This window comes from Quercus suber, unplaced genomic scaffold (genome assembly GCF_002906115.3).
Source record: "Quercus suber isolate HL8 unplaced genomic scaffold, Cork oak 2.0 scaffold_72, whole genome shotgun sequence".
Taxonomy (NCBI): Eukaryota; Viridiplantae; Streptophyta; class Magnoliopsida; order Fagales; family Fagaceae; genus Quercus; species Quercus suber.
This window is the reverse complement of record NW_027069537.1, coordinates 1,350,400-1,369,168: the sequence shown is the minus strand read 5'-3', so window position 1 is coordinate 1,369,168 and position 18,769 is coordinate 1,350,400. Positions and strand designations below refer to the sequence as shown.

General features: G+C 33.5%; 1 protein-coding gene across 1 annotated transcript; it reads left to right on the top strand.

The window, feature by feature from the left end:
* The first annotated feature begins 10,130 nt into the window (after positions 1 to 10,130).
* Positions 10,131 to 18,148, top strand: LOC112017351 (aldehyde dehydrogenase family 2 member C4). Its single transcript, XM_024049806.2, has 9 exons — positions 10,131 to 10,302; positions 11,599 to 11,741; positions 14,827 to 15,210; positions 15,475 to 15,564; positions 15,704 to 15,877; positions 16,673 to 16,810; positions 17,018 to 17,155; positions 17,278 to 17,339; positions 17,617 to 18,148. The coding sequence occupies exons 1-9, from the start codon at positions 10,200 to 10,202 to the stop codon at positions 17,888 to 17,890; spliced, it is 1,506 nt and encodes a 501-aa protein (XP_023905574.1). The 5' UTR covers positions 10,131 to 10,199; the 3' UTR covers positions 17,891 to 18,148.
* The last annotated feature ends 621 nt before the right edge of the window (positions 18,149 to 18,769 follow it).

The window sequence follows — 18,769 nt, the reverse complement described above, 5'->3', positions numbered from 1 at the left end:
ATAATTCTTTTTAAAGCAGTCATGTGGGATTCCTTGGGATTAGCCTGATATCTAGCACACACTCCAACACTGTAACTAATGTCAGGTCTGCTAGCAGTAAGGTAAAGAAGACTACCTATCATGCTTCTATAAAGAGAGGGGTCAACACTCTTACCTAACAAGTCTACAGTGAGTTTAACATTTGGGCTCATAGGGGTTCTAACAGAACTAGCAAATTCCAAGCCAAACTTTTTCACAAGATTCTTAGCATATTTAGATTGAGAAAGGAATATACCTGAATCTTGTTGTCGAATCTGTAGTCCTAGGAAGTGAGTCAGCTCTCCAATCATGCTCATCTCGAACTCGGCTTGCATGAGTTTTGAGAAGCCATGAGTAAGTTCATCCTTGGTCGACCCGAAGATGATGTCATCAACATAAACTTGAGCAACTATCAACTCACCATCTTCCTTTTTGATGAAGAGAGTTTGATCAGTCTTTCCTCTTGTGAACCCATGTGACACCAGATATTGTGTGAGTCTATCATACCAGGCTCTAGAAGCTTGCTTCAACCCATAAAGTGCCTTTTTAAGGTACAGCACATGATCCGGAAAGTGTGGATCAATGAACCCTTTTGGTTGAGCCACATAGACATCCTCTTTGAGTAACCCATTCAAGAAGGCAGTCTTTACATCCATCTGATAGAGTTCAAAATTCAGCTGACATGCCAGGGTAAGCAGAATTCTGATTGACTCCATTCGGGCAACTGGTGCAAATGTTTCATCATAGTCTACTCCTTCCATTTGCGAGTATCCTTGAGCCACAAGTCGAGCCTTGTTGCAAATCACATTGCCTTCTTCATCAGTCTTTTGCAGAATATCCACTTTGTACCAATGATGTGCTCACCTTCTGGTCTAGGTACTAGAGTCCAAACATCATTCCTCTGAAACTGAAGCAGTTCATCATGCATTGCTTCGACCCAACTTTCATCTTATAGTGCTTCCTCGACTTTCTTGGGTTCAACCTGTGACAGATAACAAGAATAAGACACAAAGTTAGCAACACATTTATTGACTGTACGTTTCCTTAATGTGAGCTCATTCATGTTTCCCACAATAACTTCAGGAGGATGATTTAATTTGATTCTAGAGGAGGGTCCTTTTTCTTCATGAGACTCAGAATCTAGTGAAGTAGGAGCATCTGCAGAGTCTTTCATAATACTAGGAGTACTTGGGGACACAGGCTCTGGTTCAGCAATATCATGAACTTCCCTAGGCTCAGGAGGAAGAATTTCTTTGGAGAGTTCCTCAATGCCCTTCTCAGAACTGGATTCAGAAGACTCATTAATGACCACATTTACTGTTTCCATTACCTTCAGAGTTCTCTTGTTGTATACCCGATAGGCTTTGCTTATGGATGAGTATCCCAGAAATATGCCTTCATCGCTTCGAGAGTTAAACTTTCCCACATTCTCTCTATCCTTAAGGATGAAGCAAGTGCTTCCAAATATCCTGAAATACTTCACATTTGGCTTTCTTCCTTTCCATAACTCATAGGGAGTCTTTTTGGTACCGGGTCTGAAGAACACCCTATTAACCGTATGACAAGTAGTGTTTACGGCTTCTCCCCATAAGTTTCGAGCCACATCTTTGTTATGCAACATGACTCTGGCCATCTCTTGAATAACCCTATTCTTTTTTTCTACCACACCATTCTGCTGAGGCGTAATAGGAGCAGAGAACTCTTGAGATATGCCTAATCTTGTGCAAAAAGACTCCATGTATAAGTTCTCGAATTCTTTACCATGGTCACTTCAAATTCGATCAATCTTTAAGCTCTTTTCATTTTGCAGTCTTGTGCACAAAGCCTCAATGTGCTCAGGAGCATCAGACTTGGATCGGAGTAAGATGACCCAAGTGTATCTAGTGAAGTCATCTACCACAACTATGATGTATCTCTTACCACCAAGAGACTCGATTCGGTTGGACCCATAAGATCTAAATGCAAAAGCTCCAATGGTCTGGAGGTAGCTGAAGTCTGAGTGCCCGGATGCTTAGATCTTCATTAGGCAAACGAATGCTATTGCACACTATATCGGCATCAGGAACCAATCCATAGCAGTTGTTCAGAGTGCAAACCCCACTAATGAGCTTCTTTCCAAACTCATCCATGACAAGACACTTTCCCTTTGAGAATAACACCATGAAGTCTTGATCATATATTTGACTTATGCTCAATAGGTTCACCCTTAGACCTTCTACAAAAAGAACATTTGCAATGTCTAGCAGTCCTGGTAGAGATATGATCCCTTTCCCTTTAATTTGTGACTTGCTTCCATCACCAAAAGTCACATTACCACCCTTTTTAGACTCAAGGATCTTGAAGAGAGATCGATCTCCATTCATGTGTCTTGAGCAACCACTGTCAAGATACCATAGACATGTATCCATTACTTTGAATGCAGACTTCATCATGAAACACACTTCATGCTTGGATGACAAATCAGAGGGAATGGTTCTTTCACTCAATTGCTTTTGTTAAGCTAAGCCTCTAACTTTTACTCTTCTCAAACGAACTCCTTTGCACATTTTTATTCTGAGGTAGTCTAGTTTTTTCTTAGCCATACTGAGATCCTTTCCAATAGTCATTATAAAAGAATTCAAATAACTTTTAGACTTGTATTTTCTGAGACACTCAAATAAATAATGATTAGAAAAACAAGATGTATTTGAAAACAAGGATCTCTTCAAACCGGTTATAACCATGACAACAGGGGTCAATGGATCAACACAACAAAGATTAAACCTAATCAGAGTGTGCCTGCTCTGATACCACTTAATAGGCCACAATCTGAATGACCCCTTGTGATTAAACCAATTAATTAATTAGCCAAGTTATTAATTAATCAATTTATCATGCAATTACGTGGAAGCACAAACAAATCACTAAATAACAAAATATGAAGTGAAAAATAAATGACACGGTGATTTGTTTACGAATGGGGAAAAACCTCGCGGCAAAAACCCCATCGGGTGATTTTCAGGTCACCACTCCTGAAACTCCACTATTATCAAATCAAGCGGTTACAAGTAAAGGAATCCCAAGTACCTTACCAACCTACAGTTGAACCCTTACCCCAATATCCAATTAGACTTGATCTGTAGCAACAGTTCCCACCTTTGATGCACGGCTCCTAAGTACATGACTAACCAATGCGCGGATCCCAGTACGCGACTTCAGAACACCAACTTAAGGAAGAAAGGTTGGCTGCAAAGTTCTTCAGTTCATCCTACACGACGAAGATCAGGAAGATGCTTGGTCACAAAACCCTATGGTGCAAATACACAGTAACTTTTTCAAAGAAAATGAACTAGGTCAAGAATTTCGTCTTTTGATCACAATTTGCTTGAACAGAGATTGCTCAATGAATTTGCAACTTGTGTCACACTTGACGACTTTTAAAACAATCCTTTTATATGTTTAGGGTTTAGAGAAAAGAATGCCCAAAAACATATTCACGGATCCCAAGAAAATCAGATTAGAAAATTTGAATTTTTAAATCTCGACAGATAGCAAGTGTCAAGGTAGCTATCGAAAAGGTGTCGAGATTTAATGAAATTGCACTTCAGCTTACTTTTTCTTGGACAAACTTGATGACTTCAACACTTGACCTTGAAACTTTGTTTCTTGAAGTATTAAAAACACCTAGAACTACCCAATTACAAGTAGAGTGCGTTTTGTCAAAGGATTAGCCAATTTACATAAATAAATGACATATGTTCTTAACAAGTGAAAACACATATGTCCTAACAAGTTAAAAGAGCACAAACAAATGCGATTCGAGAAATCGAAGCAAAGGTCTCTTTATAATTAATTCCATATTTTTGTGTAAAATCTTTTGTAACAAGGCGAGCTTTATGGTGCTCAATGGACCCATAAGAATGAGTCTTGATCTTGTAGATCCACTTACAACCAATCACAGACTTTCTAGGGGGGAGATTCCACAAATCTCAGATATGGTTTTTGGATAATGCATCAAGTTCCTCTTTCATTGCGATCTGTCATAAAGGGTAAATGGAGGCCTCGCGATAGGTGTGAGGCTCGTGTAGTGCAGTAAGGGAAGTGTGACAATGATAATCAAGTAAATGTGTAGAAATGGATCTTACTCGAGTAGACTGGCGCAATGGAATGTCTTATGCAAGATCTTCAAGCAAACTAGGAGTAGGGGACCTAGGCATAAAATTGGGTAGTTCATCTTCTACCTATTCATCGGAGGGCGATCTTGGATAGGCATCAGAAAGATATGTTGGTTAGTCAGAGAAGTCCAAAGGAGGATTAAGACCAACTATAAAAGAAATATGTGGCTCATCTAGAAAGAGTTCTAAGACATATGAGGTAAATAAGGTAGAACAAAAGTGAGAGAGCTTAACAAATGAGTGATGATCCCAAAAGACATCATTTCAGGAGATACAAAGATGATAAGAGAACAACAAATCCGAGATCAAGTCTTAAGTTTTTTATGCTCATGAGGCTGAAGAAGAACGAAACAGGTAAAGTTGAAAGAGCAAAGGTGATTTTAGCCAGGAGGTGACCCAAAAAGGTGCTCATATGAAGTTTGATTATGGATGACAGTACTAGGCATGCGATTAATAGCATGAACAACTTGAAGAGCAATTTCACCCCAAAATGGAGTTAGAACTTTGGCAAAAAGAAGAAGAGTACAAACAATGTCAAGAATATGACAAAATTTTCATTTAGCTGTACCATTTTGCTGAAAGGTGTCTGGACAAGTTAGGTGATGTAAAGTACCATATGAATGCAAAATAGTTTGGAAAGCATGTTGAGTGTATTCAAGAGTATTATCAAATAAAAAATTCTTGATACGTTTCAAAAATTGTGATTCAACCATTTTTGCAAAGTTATAATAGATTTGTAATAACTCATAACGAAATTTCATATGAAAAATCCGACTATAATGAGTGTAATCATCAACAAAACAAAATAAATATCGAGATCTACTAATACTAATAACAAAGGAAGGTTCCCAAACATTAGAATGAATTAGGTCAAAAATATCAACAGATATTGATTCGCTATTATTAAAATGCAAAAGCTAGTTGTTTTCTTTATTGGCATGAAGTACAATGAAATTTGTCTTTGGAGACAACATGTTAGACCCCTAAAAGCTAATTGTTGTACTTGAAAAGAGGGTGCATGACCAAGATGAGAATGCCAAAATGCAAGAGAATGTATAGAAGAAACCACAGCTGCTGTAGTAGCAACATAAACAAGAGCAATAGGTGGAAGATAAAGATTGTCCATAGGAAACATACACCCAACTCTAAGACCAATCCCAATCTGCTACCCTATCCTCGAATCATGCACATTATACCCCGAGTAATAAAAAAAAGTGATTTCCAAGTTTAGCTAATTGGCCCACAAAAAACAAATTATAGGATAGGTCATGCATATGGAAGACCCTAGGAACCAGAAGGTTGGAGGTCAAGACAAAACCTAGACTATTGTAATGCATGGTGGAACCATTGACTATATGAATACTAAGTGGATGTGGTATAGGTTCAAGTTTAGAAAATAAGAACGGGTGAATTGTCATGTGATTATACCATGCAAAATCAAAAATCTAAGAGTGAGATTTACTAGGTAAAACTGAGAGAGTAAGGGAAATAGATACATTACTATCCATATTATGAATAGCTTGGGTATGATGTTTTGTAGTTCAGCTAATGAGAGGTTGATAGTGTATCCAAAAGATTGGGACTCAACTGAGATGTGAGTAGGGACGACTTAATGCATTTGGGGGCCTAAGGCGAAAACTGAAATTGAGACTTTTTATATATTTAAATATGATTTTAAAAAATAAATATTACTTAAATTATATTATCTTGTTTTAGATGCAAAATTATAACTAATTAACAAGAACCACAGATTTTTTTTAGAAAGTCTATACACAAAAAATTTGAAATTTTTTTTCATACCTGTTGATGTAGTAGATTGATAGTGGTATGTAAAAAAATGATATTAGTGGTGGACTTAGATAAGAACTAGTAAAAGTTTGTCAACTCAACTTATGAAAAATGTTGTGAATTTTTTTGTGTATTGCTTTTTTTTTTTTTTTTTTTTTTTTGAGAAGTACTACATTCACAATATTTTCACAACAAATCTTAAATGTTAAGCTGTTACTGGTTCTAATTTGAACCCATCACTGAAATTAATTTTTTGTCATCAATAATATTATATAATAACTTATCACTTAAGATTTATTATGGAAGTGTTATGAAAAATGCTGTGAACGTAGCATTTCTCTCTCTCTCTCTCTCTCTCTCTCTCTCTCTCTCTCTCTCTCTCTCTCTTGTTTTTCATTTGATAAAAAATATTAGTTTATTTATTGGCTAATAATTGGATTTAATTAATACTATTGTAATAAATAAATAATAAAACCCTATTGGTTAAAATTTGAGGGCATTTTCGCTACTTGGAACCTTAGACGACCGCATCGGTTGTTTCTATTATAGAGCTAACACTAGATGAGAGATATTAGCATTACTCAATAGTGTGATAATGATATTTTCAATAGTTGCAAAATTTTTTATTGGACTGAATGTGACAATTGCCTGAGCTATATATGTACACATATATAAAACATGGCCCCCACCCAATAGTTAGCTTCGCCCTTGATTGAAGATGACTGATCATTTTAAATAAGATACTGCAATATAATTTGCGTTATCATTTTAGATGAAACTATCGTCTTGCATATGTAAGTCAACTGATTCGTTGTTTTTCAATTCCCTCCAGCTGATGTGGCCTTGTTGGCTAGTCTTGATGCAGCTGGAACACTGCTGGAACACTGTATGAGCGTTTCTGCTCTGTTGTATCTGTTAGTTAGTTTTTGTTTAACGTTTAATGCCTGATTATATATATATGTAAGTAAACTGAAATTAAAAGAAAGAGAAATGATTTCTAAAAGAAATAGAAAACAATTATTTTTAGATGGGATGCTGCAATATCATTTGCTTTGTGTTGATTAAATAATAGAACAATGATCTTAATTTCAATGTAAATCCATTTAAATAAACGAGTCAGAATCCAGATGAACTTTCGTAAGAAACACCCAATATGAAAGATCACTCGCATGGGCCTTAATGATCGGTGAAGATATACACTATTTTATAATAACCATATAAATTATGGGAAATGGTTGTACCTAATCTATGACTATCAAATATATATATATATATATTTTTTTTTTTTTATAACCATCACATACGTTAAAGCGTTCATTTCACATTTAAATGGAAATACGTTATTCACCAAAAAAAAGAAAAAGAAAAAAAGAAAAGAAAAGGAAACACGTAGCCTAGCTCCTTTTTCTAAGTGGTGCAAGATTTAGATATAAGACTAAATTGGAATAAATATGTTAGTTATATATAAGAAAATAACATACAATAAATCATGTTATATATATATATATATACACTATTTCCCACGATATTAAAATTGTTTGCAGAGAGAGAAAGAGAGAGAGGAAAAAAACAAAAATTAATGTAATGTAGACTAACTTTATGTTAATCATAGACTAAACATATGATGTAGCATAAATTATAATGTGCTGAGTAAACTCTAGTCGCATTTATGTTACACCTAAAATGATTAGTCAAGTTATATATAATTATTGTTCTTTTGTAAATTGTCTATAATGGCACTCAATATGAGACTCAATCACTCAACAATTAACATATACCCAAACAATGCATACTCATCCAATCTAAGTCATATAATAACATAATATGGGGTATCACAATTATGATATAAATAAATAAATAAAGGACAAATAACCTAACAATTTTGGGAATTAAATATTTGAAGCTGGCTTGATGCTCTGTTTATTTTGATGGAAAATCTTATGTGATGATAGTTTTTTGCATTTTCCCGTATTTGGTAATATCATAAAATAAAATAAAAAATGAGTTAAAGAAAAGCTATTTCTTAACTTTTCTTATTTAACTTGATGTGTAATAAAGTTGTTTTTCACTAAAATTTTATGAAAAATAACTCAATCTCATCCTAAACTAAATAAAGGAAGTCAAAAAAATAGTTTTCGAACTCATTTTAAAGTTGCTACCAAGTATATGAAAATGAGTTGATTTTTAGAAAATGCAGAAAGTGATAATGTTGAAACAAACAGAGCACTATCATAATTATACATTTACCCATAGAGAGAGAGAGAAAGAGAGAGAGAGTGTACGACAATTCAAACCAGAGCCTTATAAACTATATGAATCATACGATAGACCATCCATATGTAACAATTTAAAGATTGGCCTTTCCTATGCCATCAGATTCTTTTACAACCATCTGTTTACTCCAACCAGCCTCCAACCTCCAAAAAGGTATTTGATATCAAATGATACCGTGTTAGCGGTATCAAAATTAAATAAGTGTGAAACACGTCAGCAAAAAATAACTACCCAACTAACAAATGAAAGACATATATTAGTAGGTAGTTATTTTTACATACATCTCACATTTATTAAGTTTTGATACGGATGACGTAGTATCATTTGATACAGAATAATTTTTTCCAACAACATGAAAGTGAAATATATTTATTTGTGTTACTTTATTTGATATACATACAGTACCAGCTTCATAAACTTTTTTCAGGGTAGTCATTAAGAAATTTAAATTATACAAAATCTAATAAAAAGAGAACTGTGCGTACCCAATTTCTACTTAATGGGCCGGGCTTAGAGTTGGGCGCATAATATACTTGTATAGTGGGTTTAGTGTTTCCTACTAAGGGTAGTTCCTTGCCAAGACACCCCTTAGCTCCCAAGGATTCCCTTTCTTTCCTCCCTAAGTTGCTTCTCCCTCTGAATGGTACCAGCTCTATCTTTCTCTTTTACTCTCTACATTCTACTCAAAATTGCCAACCCCTACTCTTCACTCAATTCTGCTATTTATAGCTTGAGATTTGTGGAGGTTTCATGATTATATTTTGGTCTCACTCGTGTGGGTAGGGTCCAATGTGATTATTCCTGACATGGAATATGCCCCATTGGAAATAGTGGTAATGGCATTGGAACTGATTTGTGCCTCCAAAAGATCACCCGACAACAATACTTCCCAAGGCAATACCAAGCTACCGAAGACGTAGGTTGTTCCGAGCAAACACACTCCCGAACAAGTCATAAATGGCCGGACATTGGCTTGTCTATCATGCATCCAAAACGATATGGACTTACTATGAGGTTTGGGCTCAGTTTTGGTTCTTGAGAATGTTCGGGCCTAAGCCCAATGGGCCTAAGGCCATACCCCGTACAAGAACTAAGTACATTGACCAAAAAAAAAACACACACACACACACATGCGCGCGCGCGCACAAATACATAAAATCTTACAATTTTCTTCTAAAATTTTTTTTTTTAAATTTTTAAATCACTACATGATAGTCTCATTATCAATATTATAAGTTACATCTCTTCAAAAGTTTAGTTAAATAAAATTTTCTTGGACTTTTTCTTTTTATTTGTAAGAACCTAATATATTGTTAAAGGGACCAAAGTTTAAAAACAAAATTTAACTACAAACTTAATTGTAGTCACTCTCACTAAATGAATTAACATTATTACATATTTTAAAAATCTAATCGATGAATTGCATGTTCTCCATGTTCTTAAAACACATCAAAATTCTATGCTAATCGGATGTTATTTACCATTCGATCTATAAAATTATTTTTTATGTATAATTTTAAACTATAAAAAATCAAAATTTAAATATTTGATTAGCAACGTAGCTATTGATCCTTTATCTTCTTGAAATTTTGCAAATATGGAAGTTTTAAGAAAAAAATATAATTAAACGATGGATTTATTAAAATTTACATTCAATAAAAAAAATATTAAATAAAGTTGTAACCTTAGTTTACAACTAAGTTTGTTACCAAATTTTGTTGGCCCTCAAAGAAATTTAGGATGGTTTAAGAAAAAAAAAATCTTAAATTTTTAAAATTTATACAAAATAGTTATTTTTTTTCTACCACATGGTAGTCCTGTGACCTCGCAGGACTCTAAGTAGAGCGGGCCCTGTATACATACGTGATACAGCCTACGTGCCTATTTATAATTTGTGTTGCTAGCTGCTGCTGCACCCAAAGGAGCTCTACTACTTCACAAACAACGAGAAAGGACAAAAAAAAAATGGGGAGTCATTCCAAGGACAGCTTGGAGTCTTTTGTCAGGATCCCGACCATTAAGTTCACCAAGCTTTTCATCAATGGAGAATTTGTTGATTCCATTTCAGGTTTTTATCATACTCTCTCTCTCACTTAATATTTTTAGATTTTTCAGATTCTATTTTCACTCTCGCTTTCCCCTGGTTTACGACTTTTTCGCCTACATCCCTTTTTTTCTGGAAAAAAATAAATAAATGAAAAGACCTATCGTATACCACCAAAATTGGGAACTTCAGTTGGTGGCTACTTGAGTCCTCAACTGTTTTATTTTTCTTTTTTCTTTTTCTAAACGATTTACAAAACACAACAAACCCAAAGGCCACGACTTGTTAAACTTGCTTTTTTTCTTTTTCTTTTTTTGATTTTTTTCTAAAGGACTTGTACAAGTTACAACACACAGCATACCCAAAAAGCTTAAACTTACATCATATATTTTCTGGTATGCTCTATTATTAATTATGGTCCACAAGTGTAGTCCTCTGTGGATTCAAGGAATACCCAATAGTTCCAGAATCCTGGGTTTTCCAACAATCACCCATCCCCTCCCTATATTGTCGAATACTTTACCGGTATATACAAGATTATGTGATTAGCGTTTACCCGGATATTCTTGTTTACCACTTGCTTGGATAATATATTTTTATTAATTTGTTTTCTTCATTATATAATTATCTTTAAAAAAGTATAATTATATCTTTAAAATGTGTAAACTTATTTCTGTGGTTTATTTTATCTATTTTATTAATTGTGTAAAAACTAAAAACACAATTATTTCTTTAAAAAAAAATGTTTTAAAAGGTTATATATTCTGCTCTTAAGTGCTCTTGAACTCATCCGATAAAATTTTGTATTAAGAAAAAACATATGACTATACTTTTCTTTTAAAAAAAATTATTAGAAGGTTGTTATGTTGTACTTTAGTCATGTTTTTATTTATTTATTTTGATGGGAAACTCTAGCTTTATTTTTTTTTATTTGAAAAATGTTAACGAGTAACGTTAGGGCATTGATTAAGAATCTATTTTAAGAAAGTTTTGATATCATGTTTATAAAAAATGAAAAAAACTGTCAAAATATTAATTACTTTTTTTTCTTTTTCTATAAAAACTTTCTTTAATTGAGTTGTTAATCAATACCCTACAATACTCGTTAACGTGAACTTTTTTTTTTTAAATAGGATTAGCGCAGTTGCACCTTTGTGGTCTTTGCAATTTTTTTTTTCTTTTTGTCTTTTTTCTCAAGAAGAAAAGACGTCATTGTTAACATACAGTAATATTAATATATACATTTTGACTAATATACAATTTTTTGTGTACCAAATTTTTGGGGTAATTATCCAAAACCCAAAAAAAAAAATTATATAGGTAAAACGTTCGAGACGATAGATCCAAGAACAGGAGAGGTGATAGCAAGAATTGCAGAAGGAGATAAAGAAGATGTTGATTTGGCCGTGAAGGCTGCACGCCATGCTTTTGATGATGGTCCATGGCCTCGCTTGTCCGGTGCCGTATGTACCACACAACCCCTTCTTTCTTCAACATACTCATTCTTCTAAATTGTGTCATTTTCTTCGTCTAGGCTTTGTGGCCAAGTAGATTCTTTCAATAACGTAAAACAACAAGAACTCAAAGTCCATTGATGGTATATGTCGTCTTTTTCTTTGCCAATCTAAAATAAATAATTAATTAAAATAATGATTATCTAGTATTTTACCCTTTCTACTATGGGTTTAGATGACACACAATAAGCTATTTATTTTTAAAAATATTTTATTGAGGATTAAAAAAAATTGTCAATATTTTTTTAATTTTTAAGAAACTTTTTTTTAAAATAATTAATTATTATGTATGCTTAGAATATACATTAACAAAATCTATTTACTATTTATATTTTATAATAGTCTATTTTATTAAATTATAGTAAAAAATTTGCAAATTGATATAGTGCTGTCGTGTAGAAGAACCGTAAAAGAACTCGCATTTATTGAATACTTGAATTAAAAAATGCAAATTTCTCTTCAAAATTCAAAGACAATTTTATTGACTCTCCTGATGTCCTTTTTTTCCCACACGTGTAACTTTTTGACCAATGTAGGTACTTTTTTTTTTTTTTTGACGAAGTAGATATTTTTATTTTATTTTTACTTTTTGATATTGAAAAAAGATAAGGAACTCGGACTCGAATAATGTAGGTTATTATGCACGTTATATATGCATTTAATTTGAAAATGAAAGGGCCATGAACATACGACAAGTCTAAAAGTTAAACAGGACTTTTGCTTTTTATTTCGGTTAGTCAAAAACGGTGGCGTGAGGGCTAGCGGTGGGGGACATATACAGCACAATAATGTCAATAAAAAGATATAACAGATGTCAGAATCTCTAGATGTCTTTGTTGCGTATCATTTTTCTTGGATGAACTCTCTGTTGAGTATCATGAAGGTTAATGGTGTGGACAAAAAGCTATAAATATTTTGGATTTAAAATAGGAATTCTATCCTAATCTAATTTAGGTGTTTGTGTGTGAAGTTTTTTCTTGAAATTCATAATACTCCCAACAAGTTCACATGATCAAAAAATTTTATATCAAAATAAAAATCACAAAAATTAGCTACATAAATCCAACCTTAGAGCTTACACACATAGATCTAGCCAAATCAAAATCAAATCTACCGTCACAAAGTCAAAATCAACCTCTCACAACTATAAGAGCTTACCCACACATACCCAACCAAATCAAAATCAAACTTTTCATAAAGCTTTCCCACACAAAATTTACCCCATACCTATCATAATTTAATTACCCACACTGTTTGTATTTTGTAATGGTGGTTGTCAGTCGCTAGTTGTTGGATCAAAGTAAAGTTCACTGAAGTGGTGGGGTGTAAGGGTGTACATGGGTCGAGTTAGGTTGGATTAAGGAGATTTTTTGACCCAACCCACCATAGTGGGTTAAAAAAAATTCATCACATAAACCCAACCCAACTCATCACATAAGTCCAACCCAACCCAACCCAACCCAATCCACATGGGTCGGGTCGGGTTGGATTGGATTGAACCCATGAGTTGGACAATTTTTTATTTATTACTATTATTAATAAATTGAGCAAAAAAATATAAATATAAATATATTAAAAAAAAAACTCAAAAATTAATATCAATGTAACTCCTTAAAGGCAAACAACATTAATGACTAAACAACAATAGTAATTTACTAGGTTTGTATGAACTAATTGGCTTTTATATAAGATAGAAATAGCTGGTTATTTAAATAAAAATTAATTATATAATATATTTTAAATATGTATTAAATATATAGGTGGTCGGGTTGGGTTTGGCGGGTTTGAAATTTTATAACCCGAACCCAACCCAACCCTCTATCAAAAAAATTTTTGTAACTCAACCCAACTCACCAAGCCCTAAAAACCGACGGTGTCAATAGGTTGGTTGCTAGAGTGGTGGGATAAGAATTGTTGTGTCACAGGTCATTAGGGGTGAGTTACGGTACCGGTGGGCGATAATGGCGTTGCAAGGGAGGATCAGAGGAAATGAGTAGGGTGGGAGGGAAGGGCTTTAATTGTGAAACAGTTTGCACCTTGAAAGGTGTGATTTTACAATCAACTTCCAATCATTTTAGGTTTGGTTGATATTTTCAGTCGAGCCAAACACCCGAAAATGAGATATATTTTTATCTAAACTAAATGTAGCCTTAAAACTCTAATCCTAACCCTAAAAACTAATCATAACTCTAATTCTCCAACCCTAAGCTTATATACTAACCCTAACCATAGAAACCCTTTTTTGATAGTTACAAAAGGGGAGAGATGATTTAAACCATAGATATCCTCATTAGAAATACTTGGATGTGCTGGTTGAACTACAAGAATCTTGGCAAACCCTATCACTAAAAACAAAATACTAATCCTAACCATAAACACTAAGGTAAATTAATTACAATTTACCCATTTGTGGTTTTGTCACTATCACAATCTTTCATTTGCTACGTTTACCTCTCTAAAATTCAAATTCAAATGAAATTGTTAGGATCCATCCAAACTAGTAGATTTTATATTGTATGGACTTTGGACATGTATAGCCCTCTTCTTCTTCTTCTACAAAGTTGATATGTTGAAATGTGTTTTCTCTTTAGTACCGACAAATATTTTCTTTTGTATTTTCACATTTTCTTAACAACCAAGTACAATAATAACTTCATATGGCTTATCTCTAAATCCACACATACTTACCAACATTAAAAAAAAAAATTATATATACAAATATGAATTTATAAATTAGAGATTGGTGTTTAATGAAAACCTTGAATTCAACCATAAACCCAGGGGAAGAAAAACTTGAACAAAATTCTACATGCCTATTTAAAAACATGCCTATTTAATTTCTAAATTGACAAGTGAACAAATTAACATCTTAGTTTGCATGGTGCAAAATTGTTCTGACAAAAATAGGGGCACAAACGCATTAAACAATATATAGGATAGGTAAATAAGAACATGACATTGCAATGGAATTTACTTTTTTTTTCTTAGTTTTTGTGAATTAATATTAATTTTTTGGACCCTTATTTGTTGTCAGGAGAGAGCAAAGAGAATGATGAAATTTGCGGACTTAATTGACCAAAATGTAGAAGAATTAGCTGCCTTGGATACCATTGATGCCGGCAAATTGTTCAGTATGGGCAGGACCGTGGACATTCCTCATGCAGCAAGTGTTATCCGCTACTATGCAGGTGCAGCAGATAAAATTCATGGAGAGGTACTAAAAATGTCAAATGCATTTCATGCATACACTTTGCGCGAGCCAATTGGTGTGGTAGGACACATTATTCCCTGGAACTTCCCCACCACCTTGTTCTTCTTGAAGGTTAGCCCGGCTTTAGCTGCTGGGTGCACCATGATCGTTAAGCCCGCTGAGCAAACTCCTCTCTCGGCACTCTATTATTCTCATCTTGCTAAGCTGGTAAGTTGCAATTGAATTTGATAATTTATTTGCAAATGGTTAAAGATTAGTTATTTGGTACTGATAATTTTAGGAAATTGTGAATTTAATTTATTAAACTCAAGATCTTCTGCTCTAATGCCATGATAAATAACTACTTGTTTTAAAAAATTAATCTGTTAGGAAATAGTGAATTTAATTGTACATTATTCATAATATGACTCATATATGGTGGCCTCTTTTGGATTTTATGAGGTCCAACTGATATTGTTTTTCTTGTTAAAGGCTGGTATCCCTGATGGGGTGCTCAATATTATAACTGGATTTGGGCCAACGGCTGGTGCTGCCATTAGCTCTCATATGGACATTGATGCGGTAATTAATTTCCTGATTGTACTTCAATGTTTGTATTATTGGTTTGAATCTTTTAAGAAAATCCCGTGTCCACTTTATTGCTTAATTTGCATGATCTATATTGAGTTCACAAGCTATATGTTTGCTATTGTTTTTTCAGGTGAGTTTCACTGGCTCCACAGAAGTAGGCCGTATAGTTATGAAGGCCGCAGCAGAAAGCAATTTGAAAGTGGTTTCACTTGAATTAGGAGGCAAGTCACCTTTCATAATTTTTGATGATGCTGATGTAGATATGGCTGCTCAGCTTGCTCTCATTGGGATCTTACATAATAAGGTGAAGTGTTTTAATTTATTTTGTTACTCAGTCCTACAATGAATGTTCTATGGGGCTAACTCGATATAATTTGAAGTGTAAGATGACAGATTTAAGTGTAGTCTTTTATATTTTAATATTAATTAGATTAATTTATTTCATACTAATCAAACCAAGGGTATTTTGATGAATTAATAGAAACCAAACCAGGTTTATTTCATAAAGAAAATCAAATATAAAAGTTCAAGCATAACTTGTTACAAAGATAAAATAATATTTATATCTTTTTTAAAAGGAGGTATAATGCAATTTTCAATTTTATATTTTTTTGTTAAGAGAGTGAAATTGTTTAGTGTTTACATATGTGTGAGATTAATTAGGTGACCAATGTTGACAATCTACTTAGTAAAATATTGGTTTATAAAAATTAAAGTCTCAAGCTATTTAGGAAAATTAATCATCATTGATGATTTAGCACAAATTTAATTTTCAAAATAGTTTAGAGTTTCAACTGGGTTGAGTTTCTGTTGGTTTAAAATTTTGGAGGCTTGTTAGAGATGAGAAAAATAGTGCATAACCAATTTTTTTTGTTTTGTTTTGTTTTTACTTAAAAAGAAAGTATAATTATCTTAAAGTTTGAAGCCTTTTTATAATAAAGGGAGTGTGGCCTTTTTATAGTGGAGGGCTTCGGCCTTGGGCCTGGTAACTACGCTATATCATAAGTCCGGTTTTTAACATCAAGATCGGGACAAATAATTTTTATTAAAAAATGTAGTTTTGATGACATTTTTTTTCCCCTAATTTTATTTTTTGCAGGGAGAAATATGTGTGGCAGGTTCTCGTCTTTATGTTCAAGAAGGAATATATGAGAAACTTGTGGAGAAATTAGTAGAAAAGGCGAAAGCATGGGTAGTTGGGGATCCTTTTGATCCCAAAGTTCAACACGGACCCCAGGTATGAAATGAGAAAAAAAAAAAATGATTTGTCTTTTTGGTCTTGTATTACAACTTACAAAAGGGTTTTGGGGGCCAACAACAAATCAACAGAGATTATTTTACTCTAAAGGAGTGAATCCGAATAGATTTGTAAATGGACCAAAAAATAAATAGCAATAGTCTTCTTAGTGGGTTTCCAATGAAAATGGTCATTTTTGACATGCAGGTCGATAAGCAGCAGTTTGAAAAAATTCTTTCTTACATTGAGCATGGCAAGAATGAAGGAGCCACCCTGTTAACTGGGGGCAAGCCCTTGGGTGATAAGGGATACTATATTGAACCTACAATTTTTGCTGAAGTCAAGGTATATATTTCACGTAATTTACAACATGCAACTGGGTATATATTTTACCTTTTAGTGTAATTAAAAAATTCAAAGTGTTTTTTTCCCCTCCCATCATCTATTGTTATTGACGACTTGATCAGGAAGATATGCTTATAGCTAAGGATGAAATATTTGGACCTGTTCTGGCACTTGCGAAGTTTAAGTGAGTACTAACTATCTTCAATCTCCTTTTCTTCTTTCTCTACCCAAAACTTTACAAGAAAATGCCTGCATTTAGCAATTTATAATTTTTCAAAAGTAATGGATGGAGTAAATGTACTACAGTATTATTGAACAAAATAGTGTTTTAATGAAACGTTACCCATTCAATTGGAAGAGCCAAGTTCTTTTATTGAAGTTTGATTTCACATATTCCCTTGTAAACTAGCGTTGGTGATAGCAAGCACTTGACTTATTAATGATTCCATGATCAATTACAGAACAATTGATGAGGCAATTAAGAGGGCCAACAGTACTAGATATGGTCTAGCAGCAGGTATCGTGACCAAGGACTTAAATGTGGCTAACACAGTGTCAAGATCAATACGTGCTGGCACCATTTGGATCAATTGCTATTTTGCTTTCGATAATGACTGCCCAATTGGTGGCTATAAAATGAGTGGTTTTGGAAGAGATTTTGGACTTGAAGCCCTTCACAAGTATCTTCAAGTTAAGTCGGTTGTTACTCCCCTATATAATTCTCCTTGGCTTTGAATATGATATCCTTTCTTTGGAGTAGAAATGCGTGTAATGATGTGTGCAATAAATTTCGAAGTTGCAGTGCAGTGCTGTACCATGTGTGGCATCATGGACTGCAAGTTTATGTTGTTCCATAAGATTATTGAGGATATTAATACATTTAAGGAAAAAGGAAAAGGAAGAAAGATGATATTAATAAAGTAATATCTTTTGTGTGAAATCTGGGAATAGTCTCAGCTCAGCTTCTTAAATGGACAAATAATCTTTTTGTGATTTTGCGTGTACGGTAATTTTGGCTTATATCTCTTCGTTTTCTTTCTTTCTCCATTCATGATGTCTAATTTTTTGTTTTGTCTAATTTTTTTTATTGGTAGGACAAGATATCAAGTAGCTAGTTTTTTATATGAAAAAGAAAATGATATTTCAACAAAAAAAAAATGATATTAATAAAATTAGTCTCATTCTTGCATCTATTGTGTACCATTTATAAACATGCTTACTTGCATCATCTCCGTATTGATTTCTCATTCTAAGAGCATCCAGACCAATCAATGCAAAAAAGCTGTCTTTTATTTTTTTAATCAATTTTCATCTCTCTCTCTCTCTCATACCCAACACTAAACCACTATCATTGTGATGGTGGTTTTTCTGAGTCTTTTTGGCTAAATATTACTCAAATTAGAGAAACCAAAGTTTTTTATTTCCCTGTGTTAGGTCCTCCATTCTAAAAGGGATTGAACCCACTATGCTTTAGAGAAGAAGTGTTGGTATATCAACCAACCAGGGGCAGAGCTAGGATTTTTTGTTTGGGGGGGGCCAAATTTTTTTACTAATATATTAGTCTTGAGTCAAGATAAACAATCACACACATGCGTAAACGCACATACACAAATA

Bases quoted from the DNA above. Each gene is read 5' to 3' on its own strand.
- LOC112017351 (XM_024049806.2), top strand. From the start codon at position 10,200: ATGGGGAGTCATTCCAAGGACAGCTTGGAGTCTTTTGTCAGGATCCCG. The intron at 10,303-11,598 runs GTTTTTATCATA...AAAATTATATAG, and splicing joins ATTTGTTGATTCCATTTCAG to GTAAAACGTTCGAGACGATA. The intron at 11,742-14,826 runs GTATGTACCACA...ATTTGTTGTCAG, and splicing joins GGCCTCGCTTGTCCGGTGCC to GAGAGAGCAAAGAGAATGAT.